A 20,136-nucleotide genomic window follows, 5' to 3' on the forward strand; every position below is an offset into this window, starting at 1 on the left:
AAAGCTTTCCCACAGCACGATGCTTCCAAGTTCATTGGGCCACAGCGAGGAAAAGTGTAGATTTCCTGGTATTTAGGTGCTACTCTGTAAAAATCCCAATAAAATAATTTAAAGTTTGTGGTTAGGTGATTAGTTGAAATTAGTAGTCTGTTTCCATCTAACAAAAGCATCAGTTGTGTGCGTGAGGATGGATGCCTGTGGTTGTGAGGCCACCCGGCGGTGCAGTGCGCGTCTTTGGACACGGCGCTGCGCTCTAAGCGCTCCGCCGCTCTGCCCGCCTCCCTCTCCCTCTCCTCTCCTCCCTCATCTCCACCTCAATCTCAATCAGCGCCGAAACGACACGGCACGAAGAAAAAAGAAGGAGGGCTAACCTAAAAAAAAAAAAAAAAAAGAAAACAGGACATTCATTCGCGTACGTGACACTGACCGATGCTCGCTGTTCTCCGCCCGACGTCTCCGCCGCCGGCACGCTGCGCGCCGCTCATCCCGCTGTAAAAGCAGCTCCGCGACGGGGCAGTCCGGTTCCTCTCTCTCCCCCCCTTCCCTCCCTCCCCCGTCTGGACGGCGGTTTATTCCCTGGATGCTGGATGAACGATCGGAGAGTTGTGAACAAGTGTGAGAAGAACGCCGAGGCTCCAGGATCTGCCTCCCCGCTCCGTCCAGGGACGACGCGACTCAGCCGGAGTTGTGGGCGACAATGGAGGGGACGTCCCTGTGTCTTCCTATTGTTATTTTACTGATGCAATGTAAGTGGAAACGGAAAGTATTCGACCAAAGGGAGCACTTTCCTTTTAGTGTTTGTGTTTTGAAACGCGGGATTAGCAGCCGAAGTGATCCGGCAATTTATGATGGTTTCATTGGCTGGATTAAAGGGAAACACTTAGCCAATTAGTTTTAACGCTTTGGGAATAAAATCATGTTTTTTTTAAAGGTGCTAGCCAGACTCTTTCTCTGGAAATCAACAAAAGTCACTTTAGATAATAGTTTGTCTCCTTTCATGTCATGATCAGGTTTTCTATTTGTTTTTGCTGTTTAGTTGCAAAATTATTTAATCAGGATAAACTCTACCCTCTGAAAAACATGAGTTGAGAGGTGTGCTTCTAGTGACATCACAAAAGGCACAGGGCAGCCAATCAGAGTTCTTTTTGATATTTCCATTAGATTCTTTGATCTGTTTTTATTCGATACATCATCCTGCTGCAACTCTGTGCCATCATTTCGATCGGCCCCGGGTGGAAAAGTCAGCTCAGACTTTCAAGGCACGCGTTTTATGAGTGGAAGAATATTGCATGGAAACTAACCGGACGGAGAAAATTCAAGCAGAAGCTTTCAGTTCAAACACGTTTCAAGTTCCGCTTCAGCCTCGTTATCCACTTAAGCGTCCATAATAACGGAGCCAGACTCCGGCTCAAACATGCCTTCCGACTCAAACGCGACTCCAGTACCTTCAAAGTGTGTCGAAAGCTGCCCGTCTGGCATAATGTTAACTAAATCCAGCTGGTCGTCTCTTTTCTTTTGCATCGTGTGCCAAATTAGCAGCTTATTTTTCAATGTACTTTATATATATATATATATATATATATATATATATATATATATAAAAACTGTACTCTGTGAAATCCTGACCTTTAAGCTGTGCTTTTATTGCTTATGTTCATTTGTTAGTGAAATAAAAATACACAAGGCAGGTCAGAAAGGCAGGAAGGTATTTCAGGTCATAATAATTGGCAATTTGTAGCCTGGTTCAAGGTTAGAGGACAAAAAAAAACAAAAAACAGAAGTTGAGAGCGGGTTGTTTTATCAGAGCGAGCTGGGCTGGGTTCCTAAAGGTTTGGCCCCTGAATGTTTTGCACTGGCGTCTCGCCACATAAAGGCGTTGGCAAGAGAAGAGGTAGATGTATGCATGAGTCCGGTGAGAAGCTACTTCCTGAAGACCGGAAGGTTGGTGGGAGGGGTGGGGGGGCAAGCTGAGATTAAATTTTAAACAATGAGCTTGTCACAGGGTCCTTACTAATTATCCTGTTGTGGAACCCGTGTGACGTTCACGGAGGAGGAAAAGCTTTGATGGATGCGAGGAGACAGTGCGAGTGAGTGATGCACACTTTGCTCTGTGCCGGTGACATTTCGCCACCTGTCAGGCCGCAGAGTCCAGAGCTGTATGTTTTCAGTCTGGTCGCCTCGGTTCTGCTGCTGATTTCTACTGCCCGGCCAACAAAACCCGACGGCAAACCGGGGCGTGTCTCTATCCACCATCCCTAATACCAATCTATGTCTCCCACACCACACACATGGTGTGCCTGACCGAGACAGCTGTTGCTGCCTGCGTTGAGCTCACACAGTCGGGCTTTGTTCACAAGGACGACGCGCGCACACGCACACACGTGCACAGAGTTCACGTCCTGTTTTTCTGTGCCATCCACTTTATCTCCATCGTGCAGCCAGACAGGGCGCTTCCTATGGGTCCGTCTCCCTCCGTCTCTCATCTGCTCCCTGTTAATTGGAATAAGTGCTTTTAATTATTGCTGCACCGCGCTTTCTGACCCCGGCTCAGGCCCTGCCAGCGCCCTGCCCGGTCTCCGTAACACCCTGTACGGACCTCGTAGGGAGAGAGAGCCACGCCGCCTGCCAAAAAGGCTCGGGAGAGCGCCGTCCGTCTATTTTCTGCTCGGCCAAGACGCTGGCTTGTCCCTCTGAGCTCATAATCTCCTGCCGCTGTGTTCGCTTCATGTTAATGCTTTGCTCTTAGAGCGCAGGAGCATTTTAATTAACACTGTTTGATGCTATATTTGTAAACCATCGGGGGAACCTCCTGCTGCGACGCTCATGAATAACTTATCAGATCTTTCTAAACAACTTTCTAACTTATTTATGGTGGAATAATCTGTTCAGTCCGACGTGACAAAGGACGCTTGGCTTAGTCGCCCGTCTCCTGTTTCCCGGACTCCCCGTCTGAGTGATGTTTTGTCATTAGTTTTTTTTTTTCTCCTTCCTCCCAGAATGCAAACACTGAGCCAACCCTGATATGATGATGCTGCTGATTGGACCTGGGTCTCTACTGACATTTAAAACGGCTAAATAAAGCCTGATTAGATCTGACCGGTGATTGCCGTCAAGCTCACTGACCAAGTCCCAATAGCTGCCAGGGTCCGTCTGCAGTCTGGACTCTGTTCCCTGTCCTGTTGTTCATCTATCTGTCCATTCTTCTGTCTGTCCGGCCAACCGTCCATCCGTCCATCTAACAGGGCCGTCAAGCTGCATGGATGAGCATGTTTGCTGGGGTTTAGTCACAGAGCCGTACTAAACCACAGTATGTTAACATTAGCTATTGCGCGATAGTAGCAGATCTGTATTTATCGTTTACCCCGAGGCCTTTATGGTTAGCTGAGGTCCTAAAAACATGTCAGATGTAGTGGGACCTCACATGCAGTCGCTTTTCTGATCGTGTGTCTGTGCAGGCACGTTGTCGTCCCCTGCTATGTTTCCGATTTTTTCCCCCCTTAGACGTTCTTCAAAGGTGGCACCGGGCCTGCTCTCACGCGCTGCACATCAAGAGTTTCTCTCGTTTCTGGTTCCCGCTGTCGGAGACCATCTCCTTCGCCTTCAGTCCCACTCGCTCTTTTATTCATGCTCCTGCAGGTCCTAAGTCCCCTGTCCCCACCTCCTCCCTCCCCCCCCCCCAGCCTCCTCAGTGCGACTCTCTCGCTCTCCTTCACTCCATTTGTATTCTATTCTTAGGGACGCTCATCTCTCCTTGATCGTTCATTCTCGTCCCCTTTTAATCTGATTGCATCTTTCCTCCTCGTCTCGCCCCTCCTTTGGCGAGATCGTGCTTCCCTGAGGGTGTCGAGATACGCGGGCCAAAGTTACGATAATCCTGTTAAGCCGCCTTAAGTTAAAGCATGTCGGACTGAGGGAAACGGAGACCGTCTAGGGGGAGGGATACACTTTATTTGAGGCAAAATTAGGAGTGAAGCTCGTGTGAGCTGCTCCAGATTTAAGAAAAGGCGTTTGCAGACCTTGCTTTATGATGCAACGTGCAGATAACGTTTTTATTTTAGTCAGGGCTGCAGTGTTTACTGTGAGCAGCAGCTGACGTTCTTTGCTGCGGCAGCCATCTGATTGTATCACGCTGTTTTATTTGACTCTTCCTACCTTTTTGTCTCAGCTTTCCTTTCTTTTTTCAGCCTGCCCTTTCCATTTTGCTCTGGGAAGCCCTCTGCAACTCCCGCAGCATATAATACACAAATAATGGAGCCGGCTCAGGAAGTCGGGGGTTAAAAGGAAACCGGACAACTGAATAACGGCAGCGTGCTTGTTTTTAAATTTAGATTTGTCATTTGAAAGAACAATTCTCGGAAAACACCCTGCTTACTCGCCAGGGTAATTTGGCTGGCTGAGCTTTTGTCATTCTATGCAGATGACGTCTTACTTTGACAAAATCCCAGTTTTGCTGCTTTTTAAGAATTGGTAGGGTAAGTTTCAGCCTTGTGCCTCTGATCTAAAGCATCAGCATGTGATTGATTACCTGGCCTCTGCAGCCCTTGATGGCTCCCAAGAAGGTAATGCAATTATTTAATTCAGGTGTGCTGCAGCAGAAAAACATGTAAAACATGACAGTGGGTCCTGAGGAACAGGGTTGAAGACATCCCAAGGAGTGGACATCCCACTGGGTTCAATCCGATGTTAGACTACCTTCTCAGAGTATAGTGTTTTTTCGTCAATTTATTTCTGTTTTGTCACATTTCAGTGTTTAAAATTGTCAAGATAGATATCTTTATTGTCATTTTGCACAAAGTGCGTACAGAACGAAATTTCGTTTGCATACAGCTTGAAAAGAATCACTCTAGAAATCACTCTAAAAATCACAGTAGATTGCACAATTTTTCAGGATAAAGATGCAGCAGCGATTTATGTAAACGATTGAGATGAAAAACAATGTAACACTGTAAGCAATAGTCTATTTGTGGCTTCAGTCAAACAAAATGTAATGAGACAACATTAAACAAAACTTAATCAGACAAATCACATGCATAGATTTAAAAATGCTAATTTTTTGCAGTGGGAGGCTAAAAGCCACCCATGGCAACTTAGCCCTATATGAAAATGTAATTGTTTGCCTTGTTAACACTTGAAATAACCACAGTTAACTGATTTTTTAAAAAAAATTGTATATTTGTTTTTTGAAAGTGATTTCAACTTGACACGTCACACTGATTGGGGGAAAAAAAAGAAAATTACCTAAATTGTACCTGTCTGACAACACGAAGTAGGCTTAAAGAACTGAACCCCAACGCTCCCAGTTTTAAGAAATTCAGGAGCAGATGGGGAAACAAAGTCCCCATCTGTAAACCAGACTGCTATAAACTAATCAGGTCAGTAAAAGGCTTTGGCATCCTGGAAGAAATCTCTGATTGATCCTACTGTCCTGCCTGTCATCGGTGCAAGAAAAAAAAAAGGCCATTTCTAAGGCTTTGGGACTTGATCAAACCACAAGCTAGAGCCAGCATCCAGAAACGGGGATAGGGGTTTGCCAATCTCCAGGGAAGCTGCACCTAAAAATAGCAAAGTGAAGGTTTTTTAGTCAGCCTATTGAATCTTATTGCAGCCGTTAAACAAGTTACTTCATGTTCATTTAGATTTAAGCATATTCTGCAAAGAAGGGTGGGCCAACGTTCCCCTTCAGCGAAACAAAACAATGATTTCCAGTTATGGCAAACTACTGATTGTAGTTCTCAGCACCAATTGTTAGGTTTGGATGGTAATTTTCTTACAGCTATTGTATGAAAGTAGCATTTTGGATTTGAGGTTTATGTGTGACAAAAAAAAAGTAAAAACAGAAGAAACCTGGAGGAGGGCAACAGAAACACTGAGAACATAACTGAGGATATTTTAAGCCATTACTTTGAAGGTTGTTTTTTTTTAATCCCTCACTTCTTTTGCATTTCGAAGTAGGTTTTGGTTTAGCAGCCGAGAAAAGCAGCAGCTGCCTCCTCGTCTTGTTTTAATGGGAAGTATTGACACAGAAGGCAGAACGAATCCCCCCCCCCCCTCTCTCCATACGCTAATCCGGAGCAGCCATTGGGTGAAACTATTGGCAACTTCCACCCAACCTGGGTTTAAATAAACGCGAGGCGAGATCCTCCTTAACCCTGCAGGATTAAGTAAAAGGAGGGAGTAATGCTGTCCTTACTGCTGACCTCCTGGAGCAGGCCTGCTGTGTTTACCTCATACATCAGAGTCCAAAGATGGCCGCTAGGTATTCTCCTCTTGCCGTCTGGGAGCATGTGAAGCATATCAATTCCCCTCGTCTCCTAATGGACGTAGGGGGGATGTTGCATGGCGGATTTTCTGTTGTTTTAACCGCCCACTCTTCTTCCTCCCAGGTTCCCCCTCCGTTCCCGTGACCGTGTCCACCACCAGACATAAGGTGGAGGTGGAGGAGTTCTCAGGTGAGCAGCAATAAAGAAGCGAAGAAACCCGGGCGGCTAAAAATAGACCGGGCCCGTTAACGAGCCGCTGATCCGTGGAGGGAGACCCCTGATCGGTCTCGCTCTTCCCGCCCCTTTTTCAGACGCGGTGCTGTCGTGCCTGTTCCGCACAGAGAGGGACCCCAACCCGCGCATCGAGTGGAAGAAGAAGGCGAAGGAGGTGTCGTTCGTCTACTACGACGGACGCTTCAGAGGTGAGACCCTGCAGACCCCCGATGAATTAGTACACACTGTAAAAAGGGAACTCAAAGTAAGTAAAGTTTTCTTGAAATTTGTGTATTTTTCTTTGATTTGAGCAGGTAAATAAGACTATTTGTCAATGGAATAAGATTTTTGCACTTAAAATGAGAACAATTCATCTCCACCGTCTTATTTCAAGTGCAGGTTGTCTAATTATCTTATTTTAGGGGTAAAAATACTCATCCCACTGGCAAATAGTCTTATTTAGCTGCTCAAATCAAAGAAAAATACAGTAATTTCAAGAAAATTGTACTTACTTTTAGTTCCTTTTTGCAGTGCAGCGCTGATTGAATCATCAAAGTTAGCACACTGCAAAAAGGGAACTAAAAGTAGGTCAAATCCTCTTGAAATTAGTGTATTTTTCTTTGATTTGAGCTATCTGCCAATGGAATAAGATTTTTGTACTTAAAATAAGAACAATTCATCTCTATCATCTTATTTCAATTGCAGGATATCTAATTTTATCCTATTTTAGGGGTGGAAATTCTCATTCCATTGGCAAATAGTCTTATTTAGCTGCTCAAATCAAGGAAAAATATACACATTTTAAGAAAACTTTACATACTTTTAGTTCCCTTTTTGCAGTGAAACAGCTGAACTTTGTGGAATGACCATGAAATTACCAAGACTATTTATCAATGGTGTCATTGCATGAAAGCATAACCTGCCACCTCTGAGTCTCTCATCTTTGAGGCTGAATAAGTCAATGATTTGACACGTCTGACCTTACTGCCGCCGCCTCCTGGCTGCCTCACAGCCGAATGTGGTTTGAATTAAACATTTGAATTCCTTTCGTCATACCTGCACGGTCTTAGAAAGATGTCCGCTATCTAATCAGTTGCTGCTACTAACAATCTAATTAATAAGCCGGTTAAGAGAACCGCTGTGAATCCTACATCTTTAAAGATTTTCTCTGGGATCTTTGCGGCTGAGTGGTGTTCCTGTTGAAAGAAGGAGAGGGTGTGAGAAGTTTCTGACAATGCTAATTAACCAAATATCATCAGATTCCTCCAAGAGAATCCTTCACAGCAACTAGAGATACTTTAGTTTCTTTTTAACCCTGGGTACAATTGGCTCTCTGTGGCTTTGGTTACTTTGTTGGGACAGCCGGTCCTCAGCAGGGTAACAGCAGACGATGGGATGATTCTTTACAAAAAGGTTTTGTAACATTTTGCTGCCTGATAAGAGTTCACTGCAATTATCAAACGTGTTTCATTCTTCCATTCTGTCCTCGTTTTGTCCAGCTCCGGGTTAGAAAATTCAGGTCTCATAAACTCTCCAGCTCTTTTTTTTTTTTTTTTAGAAAAAAACAAAACCTCCATAGCTGCAGTCTTGTCACTTTAGGTTTCCATTTTCTTTGGACGATTACATCTTAGTTGGGATTCACCGAAAAACGTTCCTGCCATCCCTTCAGTTTCATTTAGCGTGACTTGTTCATGCCACTTACCACTGCGTGTCCTGATCTGGGGGTAAAACAAAAAAAAAAACTTAATTCCTGTTAGATATGTACTGCAAAAAGCAGTAAAAGTGTCTCTCGTGTACACGGTTTTGTAATAACTCAATTGCCAGGCTGGATTTATCAGATGCCCGCTGCAGCTTTAGCTCTCAGCGAGGCGAGACATTTCCTCTTCCTGACCTTCTGATATTCCTCTCAGGTCCCTTCGAAGGCCGAGCAACCATCGACGGGGCGACAGTGACGCTGCACAAGGTGACCCAGGAGGACGCCGGAGAGTACCGCTGCGAGATCAGCGCTTCCCTGGACACCGTCAGCCTGGGCGAGACCAACGTCACGCTTAATGTCTTAGGTAGGGGCCAGGAGGACAACTAGCGACAGCGACGTTGGGGAGCCCAAAGTTTTGGCTCACTTTCTCTCCCTCACCTTGTCACTCAGTGCCCCCACAAACCCCCTCGTGCGAAGTCCCCGCCTCGGTTGTGACGGGTACGGCGGTGCAGCTGCGCTGTCGGGACCAGCAGAGCGTCCCACCTGCTACGTACTCCTGGTTCAAGGACAACAAGAAAATCAGCAACCCGCCCCGTCACGCCAACGCGACCTATCTAATCAACTCCCAGACGGGAATACTGGTGAGACAGCATGCAGATTAGGGGGGGAGAAAGGAAGGCAGCTGGAGCGTTTATCACACTCTCCTTCAAGCTGTATCTTATTAACAGGAGGTTAGAGACGGTGTCTTTCAGCAGTAGTCGCACTTCTCAAACGAATATGACAATTTCCCTGATCCCGAGTCTTGCTCCAGGATTCTAAGGCTACGTTCACACTGCAGGCCTTAATGCTCAATTCCGATTTTTTTGTGAAATCTGATTTTTTTGCGTGTCCGTTCACATTTCCAAATATATGCGACTTGTATGTGATCTCCTGTGTGAACTGCATTCATACGCGCAAGTGTCCCGCATGCGCAGTACAGGACGCGATGACGTCATACGTAGCAAGCGTGCTCATTGTTTGTGGAAGTAAACATGGATCGTAACGCTGAACCGTATCTTGCCTTCTTTACGTTATTCTCCAACCGGAGCCAGCACATTACAACGCAATCTTTTTAAGAAGATCGAAAAGGAAGATAGCCAAATTTTAGCGACGTAAGCGGGTTTACTGATACGGACTTCATTCATAATTTTCGAATGACAAAGGCAACCTTTATGTGCGTCTGAACGGATCTCTTTAGCGCTCTCACGTAAAGACACACCTCTTCGGCCAAAGCGGTGAGTAAATGCGTTGCCGTGGGGCTGTATTGAGTTGCAACAGGTGCTTGTTACCGCACAATAGTCAACCTCTTTGGCATAGCCAGGTCCACCGTTAGTGACGGTTGTCGAGTATGAATGGCTACGTTCACACTGCAGCCTGAATTGACCCAATTCTGATTTTTTTTTTTGGCCAAATGCGACCTGGATCTGATCTTTTTATGACAGTCTGAACGACACAGTTCAGATTTTTTCAAATGCGACCCAGGCCGCTTGGATATGTGGTCCTGAATCCGATACGTATCTGATCTTTTCAAATGCGACCTGTGTCTGTACGGGCAGGTCACATTTATCCGACCTGTACGTCACCGATACTCGACAAACGTCAATAACAGTGGACCTGGCTATGCCAAAGAGGTTGACTATTGTGCGGTAACAAGAACCTGTTGCATGTCCGTTCAGCCCCACGGCAACGCGTTTACTCACCGCTTTGGCCGAAGAGGTGTGTCTTTACGTGAGAGCGCTAAAGAGATCCGTTCAGACGCACATAAAGGTCGCCTTTGTCATTCGAAAATTAGGAATGAAGTCAGTATCAGTAAAGCCGCTCACGTCGCTAAAATTTGGCTCTCTTCCTTTTCGATCTTCTTAAAAAGATTGCGTTGGTAATGTGCTGGCTCCGGTTGGAGAATAACGTAAAGAAGGCAAGATACGCTTCAGCGTTACGATCCATGTTTACTTCCGCAAACAATGAGCACGCTTGCTACGCATGACGTCATCGCATCCTCTACTGCGCATGCGGGACACTTGCGCGTATGAATGAAGTTCACACAGGAAATCACATACAAGTCGCATATATTTGGAAATGTGAACGGACACGCAAAAAAATCCGATTTCACAAAGAAATCGGAATTGACCATTAAGACCTGCAGTGTGAACGTAGCCAATGACGTGTAGGTCGTATAAATGTGACCTGGCCGTACAGACACAGGTCACATTAGATACGTATCGGATTCAGGACCACATATCCAAGTGGCCTGGGTCGCATTTGAAAAAAATCCGATCTGTGTTGTTCAGACTGTCATAAAAAGATCAGATCCAGGTCGCATATGGGCAAAAAAAAAAATCGGAATTGGGTCACTTCAGGCTGCAGTGTGAACGTAGCCTTAGATGCACAGAAGGTTCTTTCACCTCCTCTCTGCAGGAGTTCAAAGCCGTGGCCAAAGAGGACAGCGGTCGCTACAGCTGCCTCGCATCCAACGGAGTGGGGTCGCCCAAAATGTGCGAGGGCAAGGACATGACAATAGGTGAGTCTCCTTTAGCTCAAAGAGGCTGCGATGCTCTCTGGCTGCTTCCTAATGAGCGTCCTCCTCTTCTTCTTTTTCTCGCTTTCAGAGGATGTCAACATCACAGCGATCGTGGGAGGCGTGGTGGTGCTCTGCCTGCTCCTCCTCGTCTGCGGCTGCGGGGGGATGCTTTTGCACCGTAACGGCTTACTCACCCGTAAGTTTCCGCTCGCGCTCATACAGTAGGTTAATTGTTGTTTATTTTATTCTATAAAAAAAAAGCGACTGACGTCCACTCTGTTTTCTCCCCCCACGGCTGCGGCTCGTCCATCAGAGGGACCCAGAGGGAGGTAAGAGCTTTGTGATTGCGTTAGCATTGACGCGAAGAAACGGCGAGCAATTACTTCATATTCGTGCGGATTGTTTTGGACACGATTGACTGATACCAACAGGTTTAAGTTAAAAGGGTTAAATTGAGATTTTTATTCATTCACCCAGTCTGCGGAATTGATCTGACTGTCCGGAACAATCCGCGCAGCACGAATATGAAGTAATTGCTTGCTGTTAATCAGCAGGAAGCACAACATTGGCAGGAGAAACTTCTGTGGGCAATTAAACTGATTGGACTGCTAATTTGAAATGGATTATGAAGATACTGCAGGCATGAGAGTGTGGTCTGGATGCTGTGCAGCCCCTGCTGAGCCTGATAACCCCAAACAATGGAGGCCTGGCTTAGATAACAGGAAGGACTTGAACTTTCTGTTCAATTTCCTTCAAAGTAATGAACCCTCAGTTCCATTTTGAACACCTGAGCTTGTCTCCTCTTCCTATTTGGACTTTGCAGACTACCTTGACCCTCAACACTCCTGATTTTCTGGCACTATTTCCTTTATAAGTAATGAACCTTCAGTTCCATCGTGTACACCTGAGCTTGTCTCCTGTTTCTATCAGCAGATCTTGTTTTCATGAACTTTACTAGTTAATCCCCTTCCTTTACTAGTTAATCACACCACAACATTTAGTCAACTTACAGCTTTTATCACTTCCTCCTATTTCCACATTTTCTGCTGGTTGCCCTAACCAGGATTTGAACCCACAATCTTTGGGGCCAAAGCCCACTGCACCAACCATTGGGCCAACCAGCCTTAAGCATTGATGCGCGGAGGTCATATAAGTGATCCAATTGCCAGTCAGAGCGTTTTAATTTTTGTTTAAAAATCTGTAGATGTGCAATAATGGGTTCAGATCTTTAATCAGCCCAACTAGAGACCTGAATGACGTTCGAACCCCCAACCTTTAGGTCCAGAAGGCGGCGTCTGAACCATTGCACCAACCAGCCTTACATATTCACACATGGATGTCACATTAGTGCTTAAACTACCTGTCAGGGTATATCATTATGTTAAAAAACCTAGATATATGCATTAATGGTCTCAGATCTTTAATCAGACAGCAAACATTCGAACCCACAACCTTTAGGTCCAGAGTGCAACATCTGAACCATTGCACCAACCAGCCTTATATGGTGACACATGGATGTCACATAAGTGCTCAAGCTACCAGTCAGTGTATATAACTTTGTTAAAAAACCCAGATATATGCATTAATGGTCTCAGATCTTTAATTAGACCAAACAGGGACCTGAATGAGATTCGAACCCACAACCTTTAGGTCCAGAGTGCAACATCTGAACCATCGCACCAACCAGCCTTAAGCACCAACACATAGATGTCACATAAGTGCTCAAACTACCAGTCAGGGTATATCATTTTTGTGAATCAATGGTTTCAGATTTTTAATCAGTCCAACAGTGTCTGAACCATTTGAACCTCCAACCTTGGGATCCAGACCACAGAACCATTGTACCAGCCAGCTGTGACTGACCCAGTTCAACAATTTCTACCTTCTCAGTCACCTGAGGCACCGGAGGCGTTTGAACCAACAAACTGATCCGGCTAGTTGAATTCACACCAATAAGGTGACCCTGCACATGTTATGCAGTTTATTTAATGAATCGCACTCCTTGTCTGAATAAAGCTACAATGACTGTATGTTGTGGGACGCGCTTCGATCCGTTGACGCAGAAACGGGGATAATCTTGTAATCCCTTCATTCTCTGATGGATTAGAAACATCCATCTTTATCAAACAAGTTACAGCATATTTTTCCTCCCTGTCCTTTTATGGTTAAACTTATGTATGCAAGTACATTTCACACAAATGAGGTTTACATGATCTAATCCTTAGATCTGGTAGATCAGCCTTTAAAGATTATCTGACATCTGTGCCGACAGGAGAAAAAAAAAAAAAGCCCCGACAGGTTCAGCTCTGTAAAAACACCTTCGCTGCAAAGACTCAATTAAGTTAATCTAAGTTTAGCAGCCACTAAAAAGCATGAAATAAGCAGAGGAAACAGGCTTTGTGATGTGTTTATTAACGTAAGCTGCATGTGATTGGCTGCATGATTCCACATATTCATAAAGTCATGTCCCTGTGATGTCTCAATTTTATGTGAAACAGCAAAAAATATCAATCAGTGTCCAGTTGATTGAAAATCCTCCAGATGTTGGCACCTGTCGAGCAGACCGGCTCCGTCACACTAATGTTTTGTTGTTTTACTGATAATAAAGTCTAAATGTTATTATAGATTCGACTGAGCGTGCAGGATTAAAGACATTGTTGCTGTATTTTTAAGTGTGGTTGTGCGGACTACCTATGGGTAACTAGTATGTTACCTGCAATAGACGGCGATCACAGCAATCCCAGTTTGTAGATCCGTCAGGATTTTAAGGAATAAAGTCCTGGTAAGAGGTTAAAATCAATTAATGGCTTTTTTTTGTATAGATTAGTAGGCCCTGGAGGTAAAGGCCAGCAGCTCATGTTTCTATAACTTGTTGGTGAGAGAAGCAAGAAGTGAAGGTACATCCTGTATAAAAAAAATATACTGAGAATAGTACAAACAGGGTTAAATTAACCAGTCAATGTGAACAAAAAACTTGAATATGTTTCACTCAGAAAGAGGACTGGTGATATTTCCCCACCTTCTTTTCACCACTTTCTGTGTAAAAACACATTTGCTTTAAAAAAAAAGACCTTGTTATAAAAACAGACCTATTTAAAAATGCAGGAAACATGAGGACATTTTATTTTTTGGTCTAACATATAAATTACGATACAAAGAAAGTTTAAAAGCCTAACTTTTTTTTTTTTTTTAAATCAACCAAAAAGGATGATTTTTTTTTTTTGTGGCGTTTCCTCAGAAGTACCTGTATCAGGCTTTAAAGGGTTAAGATGTTAAAAGTTTTGTGCTGGGCCTTCTGGCCGTTAGCTACGCCAGGACGGGTATCGACTGCTATTTCCGCCGCTTCAGGAAACACTTGAACAAGCAAAAAAAAACAAAAAAAAACAAAAAAAAAAAACTTACAAGCGCTTCTAGCACAAACTAAATTAGGAGTTTTCACATCGTCACTCTGCATCACACCATGTGCACAGGTAGCGTAAAAGTATTATGCTCCTCGCTCTACCGGGCGCCGTCTGCACAGGAAGGCTTAGATGTCAGATGTCGTTATCAGTCCACAGAAAAGGTCAACTTGTATTCATCTTTGTTTTTATAATCCCTCTCTCATTTTTGCTGTCTGTTGTTTTGGGATTAGACCAGTGGAGATGGGAGTCTCAGCTGATCAGTGGGAAATTACACTGAGCAGCCACCATGCACGCAATTACTCACAGCGACATGATTGTTCAAAGGAGAGCAGGAAAGTAAACGGACAGTAAAAAAAAGCAGCAAACTACCAAAATTTGTCCTAATGTAGATCCTGTTCTGCTAAATTAATTCATAAACCTGCACACTGCTACACTTCTGGATCCACACACACGTCATGCAGACCTGGTCCAGCTCACCAGGTATGCATGCTCCCCTAAGCACTGGCTATGCTGCAAAAAAAAAAAAAAAAAAACACCTCAAGATTATCCCAAACAACGTGAGCTGCAGGATCCAGTTTAAAGTGTCTCTTTAAAAGGCGCCTGCAGGTAGTCTTAACGTTTTGGTTAATCCAGGTATACGGCACGAACAGAACCCGTCTTTAAGCAACACATTTTTAATGGGGGGGAGGAGTATTAACTACCTGTTTTGGGTTTTGTGGTGTAGTTACCAACAATCAGTATCTTAAACAAGTAAACAGCAATTAGAGGAATACATATTTAGAGAGAATTATTCACATGAGAGGTAAGCTAAGCGTCACTAAGATGAAGGACATTTTATTTGATAAAACCACATTAGCCCAAAATGTTTTTAGCTTTTGGAGCAAAACCAATGTTATCACCTTTTTTTTTTATAAAAGTACTGGCAGTGTAGATGCCATTTTTCTTTACACCAAAGGCAAACCATCTGTTCTGCAAGAACATTTGAGTTTAGTTGTTGGTGGAAATAATAATAATGTTGCCTCGTCACACAAACTCCTAACAACCCCACTTGTGACACCGAAAAGCTGTTTCAGCTGCAAGCTCGCGTGTTTCTGTTAATCTTGATGATCTCTAAAGAGAACATGAAGTTCAGTTTCTCTGACTTTACATAAGACCAAAAAAAAAAAAAAAAACTCAGTGCCATCACCCAACAACGGGGAGACCCTGACGGTTCTCGAGTAGACAACATTGAGAGAAAGGGTCATCGCTCCAGAAGCTAGCCGTTAATTAATGGAAGGTTTAGTGGAAGGAAAAACTATGCTAGAAAAAAAGAAAACGTGCACAAGCAACAGGGAGGATACTGACGAGGCGCGGACCGCAAACTGCGTCGGACCTTCGAGAACCACATTTCCAGAATATAGGCTGCAGCTGTTACTTTGCCGGTGTAAAGTCGGAGCCAGTGGTAGACGAAGGAGAAACAGCCGGCACCGTTTCATCAGAAATGAGGACTTTGGAGCGCCGATAAAGGGAATTTTGAGGTTCATTTAGAAATCAAGGTTACAGAGCCTGAGGGGAGAGCGGGGAGCCTCAGCATCCACAGACTGACAGCAGCTATTAAAACACCTCGGGCTGTCCACCTCCATGCTGCACTGAGACACTAATTCATGCAAAAGAAGCCCTGACCATGTTCTCAGTGCCTACACTCTACAGTACATGGTCATTGTTTCCCGTTGGCAGACATTTCTGTATTCGCATATATATATATATATATATATATATATATATATATATATATATATATATATATATATATATATATATATATATATATTTTTTTTTTTTTTTTTTTTTAATGGCCTGACATAATATTCTATAACTTCCAGAGGAACTGAATGTTGCTAATAAGCCACAGTCATCAGAAATAATCAAATATATCACTCTGTATGACGGGTTTCACTGGTAAACTACATTTTGATGATTTCTAATTATAGTTGAACATTCCTGAAAGCTTTCATCACTGTAGCCTAAATTTAGATGTAAAAAATATTGAGCGGGACAATTAGTGGAAACCACAGATGGCAAGAACCAGCAGGGCAAAGCGCCTAAACAGCTCCACAAGTCCATGTTCATGCACCTCTAACACTAATGGTTGAAACCTAAACTCCTGCATGGCGTGCCCTGAGAGTGTGACATGTTAAAGCCACCAACCTGACACCCACCCACCGCCCCCCCGCAGGTCATTTTGGATCTCCCAGTGTCACGGCGCAGCCCACATCAGCAGCCAAACCCTGCACAGAACAGACGACACGTGAGTTTGACACATGAGGACAAATTTACAGCCAGAAGAGTTTAAATCTCATTACAAGGCACCAACTCCAGGAAACGGCTGAGCATGGCCAAGAAACGGTCCCCCCCCCCTCCCCCACGTGGGGAAATAAATCGTAGCCATGGCCGCTTTGTTTGGATTAACGAGATAAGGTGTTAATTACTGATCGGTAGAAGTGCTGCTAAGCTGATGTCTTTTACTCTTGGAGTCATTTCTTTTGTTTCCCCCGGTTATGCTTCACAAGAGTCAGGAAGATCCCGCTCTCTGAATTAATAAGTGACGTAAAATGTAGCTTCAACATGTTAAGTATCATGATGCAAAAAAAAAAAAAAAACCATCAGTCCAACATCTAAGTGCTTCTAGTAAAAATAAACAAAATGTGCCTCGGTTACTTTTAATAGTTATTTTTTTCAATTCAAAAGCGTTTAAACAATCTCAGTGAATCTGAATAATTCTTTGAATTCAACTTTGACATCTATACATTATTGAGAGAGATGTAATATTTATACATTCTGGCAGGAATGCTAATATGCTTAATAAAATATGTAGATATTTCATTTAAAATTTAGATGATCCAATGTGCTACTGTGGAACTGACTTCATTTTTTCATAAAAACTTAAAGTTTGAAATGGATGTAACAGGCATTTTGGTTTAAAGTGGGACAGTGTGCTGTAGTTATGAGTAGTCAGTATGTTACCTGGAGTAGAGAGCTGTGGGTCTGATCCCAGCTTGGAGAATCACAGAGGATCCTTGGAGCCAGGAGCATAAGAAATACCTTTACTTTTTGTTACTTTTGTCAGACTGTTACAAAGTTGGGTGCAAAGCTGATAGTGTGCACCCCCCTGTTGAAGAGGCAGGTTATTAAAATGTAAAAATTTAAGATATGACAAATCAAAAACAATGCATTATTTCTTGAGCTAATCACAAAAAAAGGACAATGAAGCTATTATGCTAAAATCCCTGTTTGATTTTACCTAATCTAATCTCAGAGTCAACGCCGGCCATTAATTATAATAATTTAGCACTTTGAATTGTGTTATTACTGACAAGTGCTTTATAAAAAAAAAACTTGCTTTGACTTGATGAATGTGAAATAATGCTGAGATCTTCCTCTAGGGTGTTCTTGACTTTTGCTCCTTTTACTTAAAGCCATAGTTTATAGAGAGAGGTTGCAACATCTTGAATTGATCTCATCACGCAAAAGTATCAGTCAGGGGAAGAGTAAAAAAAGATCTACACCCCTGCAAATAGACCCTTAAGAGAACTAGTTCTATATTCAGTTCAGGTTAAAACGAACTGATTCATGTTCATAGTTCACGGTTCCAAATTTAACATGTCTTTGCTAGTTCATCACATTTAGTCTAAAATGCAGTAACAATGTAGGTTACCTATTTTATTATCTCCTGTTATTTTTGTTTACATAAATTGTATTTCTTACGACTGAATTCCCCAAACAGCTGCTCTAACTGAAATATTTAATAGTTTCATCAATGGAGAACATCATTTTGGTTGAAAAACATTGATTTAGACCACGTTTGCATCTTTAACTCTAAAATATAAATAAAATCCTGTCTCTGACGATAAGACGGTTAAAAGTAATCGAAGTTACTAAAGGTTTAAATGTATACTTTTGGATCAAAATATTTTTTTTTTCCACTGGAGAAACTACAAATATGGCAATTAGAGCTGCTGTTTTGGGAATTCGCAGAGTCTACAATACAGTTTATAAAAGCAAAGACAACAAGAGAGAAAAAAAGCAGATGCTTGGGCGATTGCCCAGGGCGGCACTATAAGAAGGGGCACAATAAAGACTGATCAAGTTTTTAAAGGATGTGTTGCTAATAGAGATCAGGCACTGTTGGCGACAACCATCTTTTGACAAAAGTACTCAATTAGCGTAAGAAATGAAGTGAAATGGTGAAAGGCTTGTTTACAGATCCAAAGCAGAACTGAAGGAGGAAGAACCAGCACGTTTTGGTACATCACTGTTCATGCTGCCTCGTGATTGAAGCTTTGACTCAGCGTTGCCTTTTTGCCCGGTTCCATGTGGGATTTACAGATGTGAGTCAGAACGCCGCTGTCAGATGCACTCACCCTGGCTTTTGTCTTTCAGGTCCAACATCAGCTACGTCCCCCCACCCCAAGAAGTAAGCGCCCTCCTTCCTGTACGCGTTTGCTTCTGTCACCCAGAGTTTGTAAATTGTTTTGTTTCTCTCCCCGTCAGCCCCAGGATTTCAAACACACGCAGTCATTCATGCTCTGAGAGGCTGGCTCCCCTTCAGCGAACAATAAATGGGTGGCGAGAGGTGCCAACTCTGGATCCGGATGCGTTTCCCTGCTTTTGGAGTCGGATCGAGCGTTTGATCTTCCAGTTAACACCAACCGGGCTCATCGCTTTATTGTGATTTTATTTATGGTTTTGATTTAAGTTCCTCCTCTTTGCTTTTTGTGCTGTTCACCTTTTACCCATCAACATCCTCTGCTCTTACGGGACTAAATGCAGCGTTTCGGTACGCTGCTGCCCCCTACTGGTGACATCTTGAAAACTATCCTTTGAGGATCAGACTTGATTTTCTTCTTTTTTTAACCAAAGACTGGTGTTTTATTTAAGTGACTCTTATTTCTGTTTTAGAAATTGCATCTAAGGGGAATTCTCTGAAGCCATACTGAATTATTTCAGTTGTCTCCTGACTACTCAGACTTAAATACAGCTTACCTCCAGTCAGTATTTTGTCTTCTGTCTCAGGCCCAGACATCATTAGTCCCCCCCCCCCCCTCCTCTCATGATCTTAGTAATAACAGGGGGAATAGTCCAATATGTTCCACTTGAGACCAACCCCATTTCCATCCTGATGTGCCTGCATGGTCTTCTTTTCTAAATGTATACATCTATCTACAGTATACCTCGTGCCTTTTTAATTTGACTGTCATATCGATCTCGGGATCACACTTTTTTGTAAACAAACTTGCCTTATTTTTCTGTCTTTATATATATATTCTTGTGCCACTGTTTATCAAATGACGTGTGGATGACTTGACAGAGTTTTATTCGAATGGTGGATCAGTAATAAAAAGGTTTTTCTAATAAATATTTTCCCCCATGATCTTTTTCTCTTTAGGAAACGGCACATTTTGGCACCCAATTCATGCGCTTAGGTGAAACCTGCACTTTTAATTTTGCATATTTTTTTTTTTATATTGGTTCTGGATGCAGCCTCCCGAGATCAATCTAGGAGCATGGCTGCACAATCCTGAAATTTTAACCACTGGGTCAGATAAAAACAGCATTTCCGCTGCTATTTTAGGCTTCAAACAGTCATCCTGGAGAGACTTAAATGCATCCCTGACCTTGTCATAATGTGGCGCTCTCAAGACTAATTCAGAGTGACAGCCAATTTCTATCTGGGTCACCAGACATTTGGCTCACTGTAATTCACAGAGTTTCAGATAAGAAGAATGTTTCACTATAAAATCGGAGGTGGCGAGCAACATAATCCGTTCATAGAAAGCTAAATTAAAACCTAAATATCTAGAATAAGGTAGTTTTTCCTGAAATTAAATATGAATCCAACAAATTAATTTGCTTTTTCTGGGGTTGGCACTTTGAAAGAGTATTCCTACCCCTGTAACTTTCTTTCTCCCCTCCTCCATTCTGTCACATTAAAGCAAAGTTTTCTTTGGATTTATGACATACTAACACACG

General features: G+C 43.1%; 1 protein-coding gene across 1 annotated transcript; it reads left to right on the forward strand.

Moving 5' to 3' along the window:
- The first annotated feature begins 279 nt into the window (after window positions 1-279).
- On the forward strand, window positions 280-19,528 carry jam2a (junctional adhesion molecule 2a). The gene is made up of 11 exons (XM_012857284.3): window positions 280-746; window positions 6,384-6,449; window positions 6,572-6,682; window positions 8,384-8,533; window positions 8,620-8,810; window positions 10,624-10,726; window positions 10,815-10,922; window positions 11,040-11,055; window positions 16,343-16,414; window positions 18,547-18,580; window positions 18,658-19,528. Exons 1-11 carry the CDS (start codon window positions 698-700, stop codon window positions 18,694-18,696), a joined length of 939 nt encoding a protein of 312 aa, XP_012712738.1. The 5' UTR covers window positions 280-697; the 3' UTR covers window positions 18,697-19,528.
- Window positions 19,529-20,136: the final 608 nt, after the last annotated feature.

Source organism: Fundulus heteroclitus, chromosome 24, assembly GCF_011125445.2.
Source record: "Fundulus heteroclitus isolate FHET01 chromosome 24, MU-UCD_Fhet_4.1, whole genome shotgun sequence".
Lineage (NCBI taxonomy): Eukaryota > Metazoa > Chordata > Actinopteri > Cyprinodontiformes > Fundulidae > Fundulus > Fundulus heteroclitus.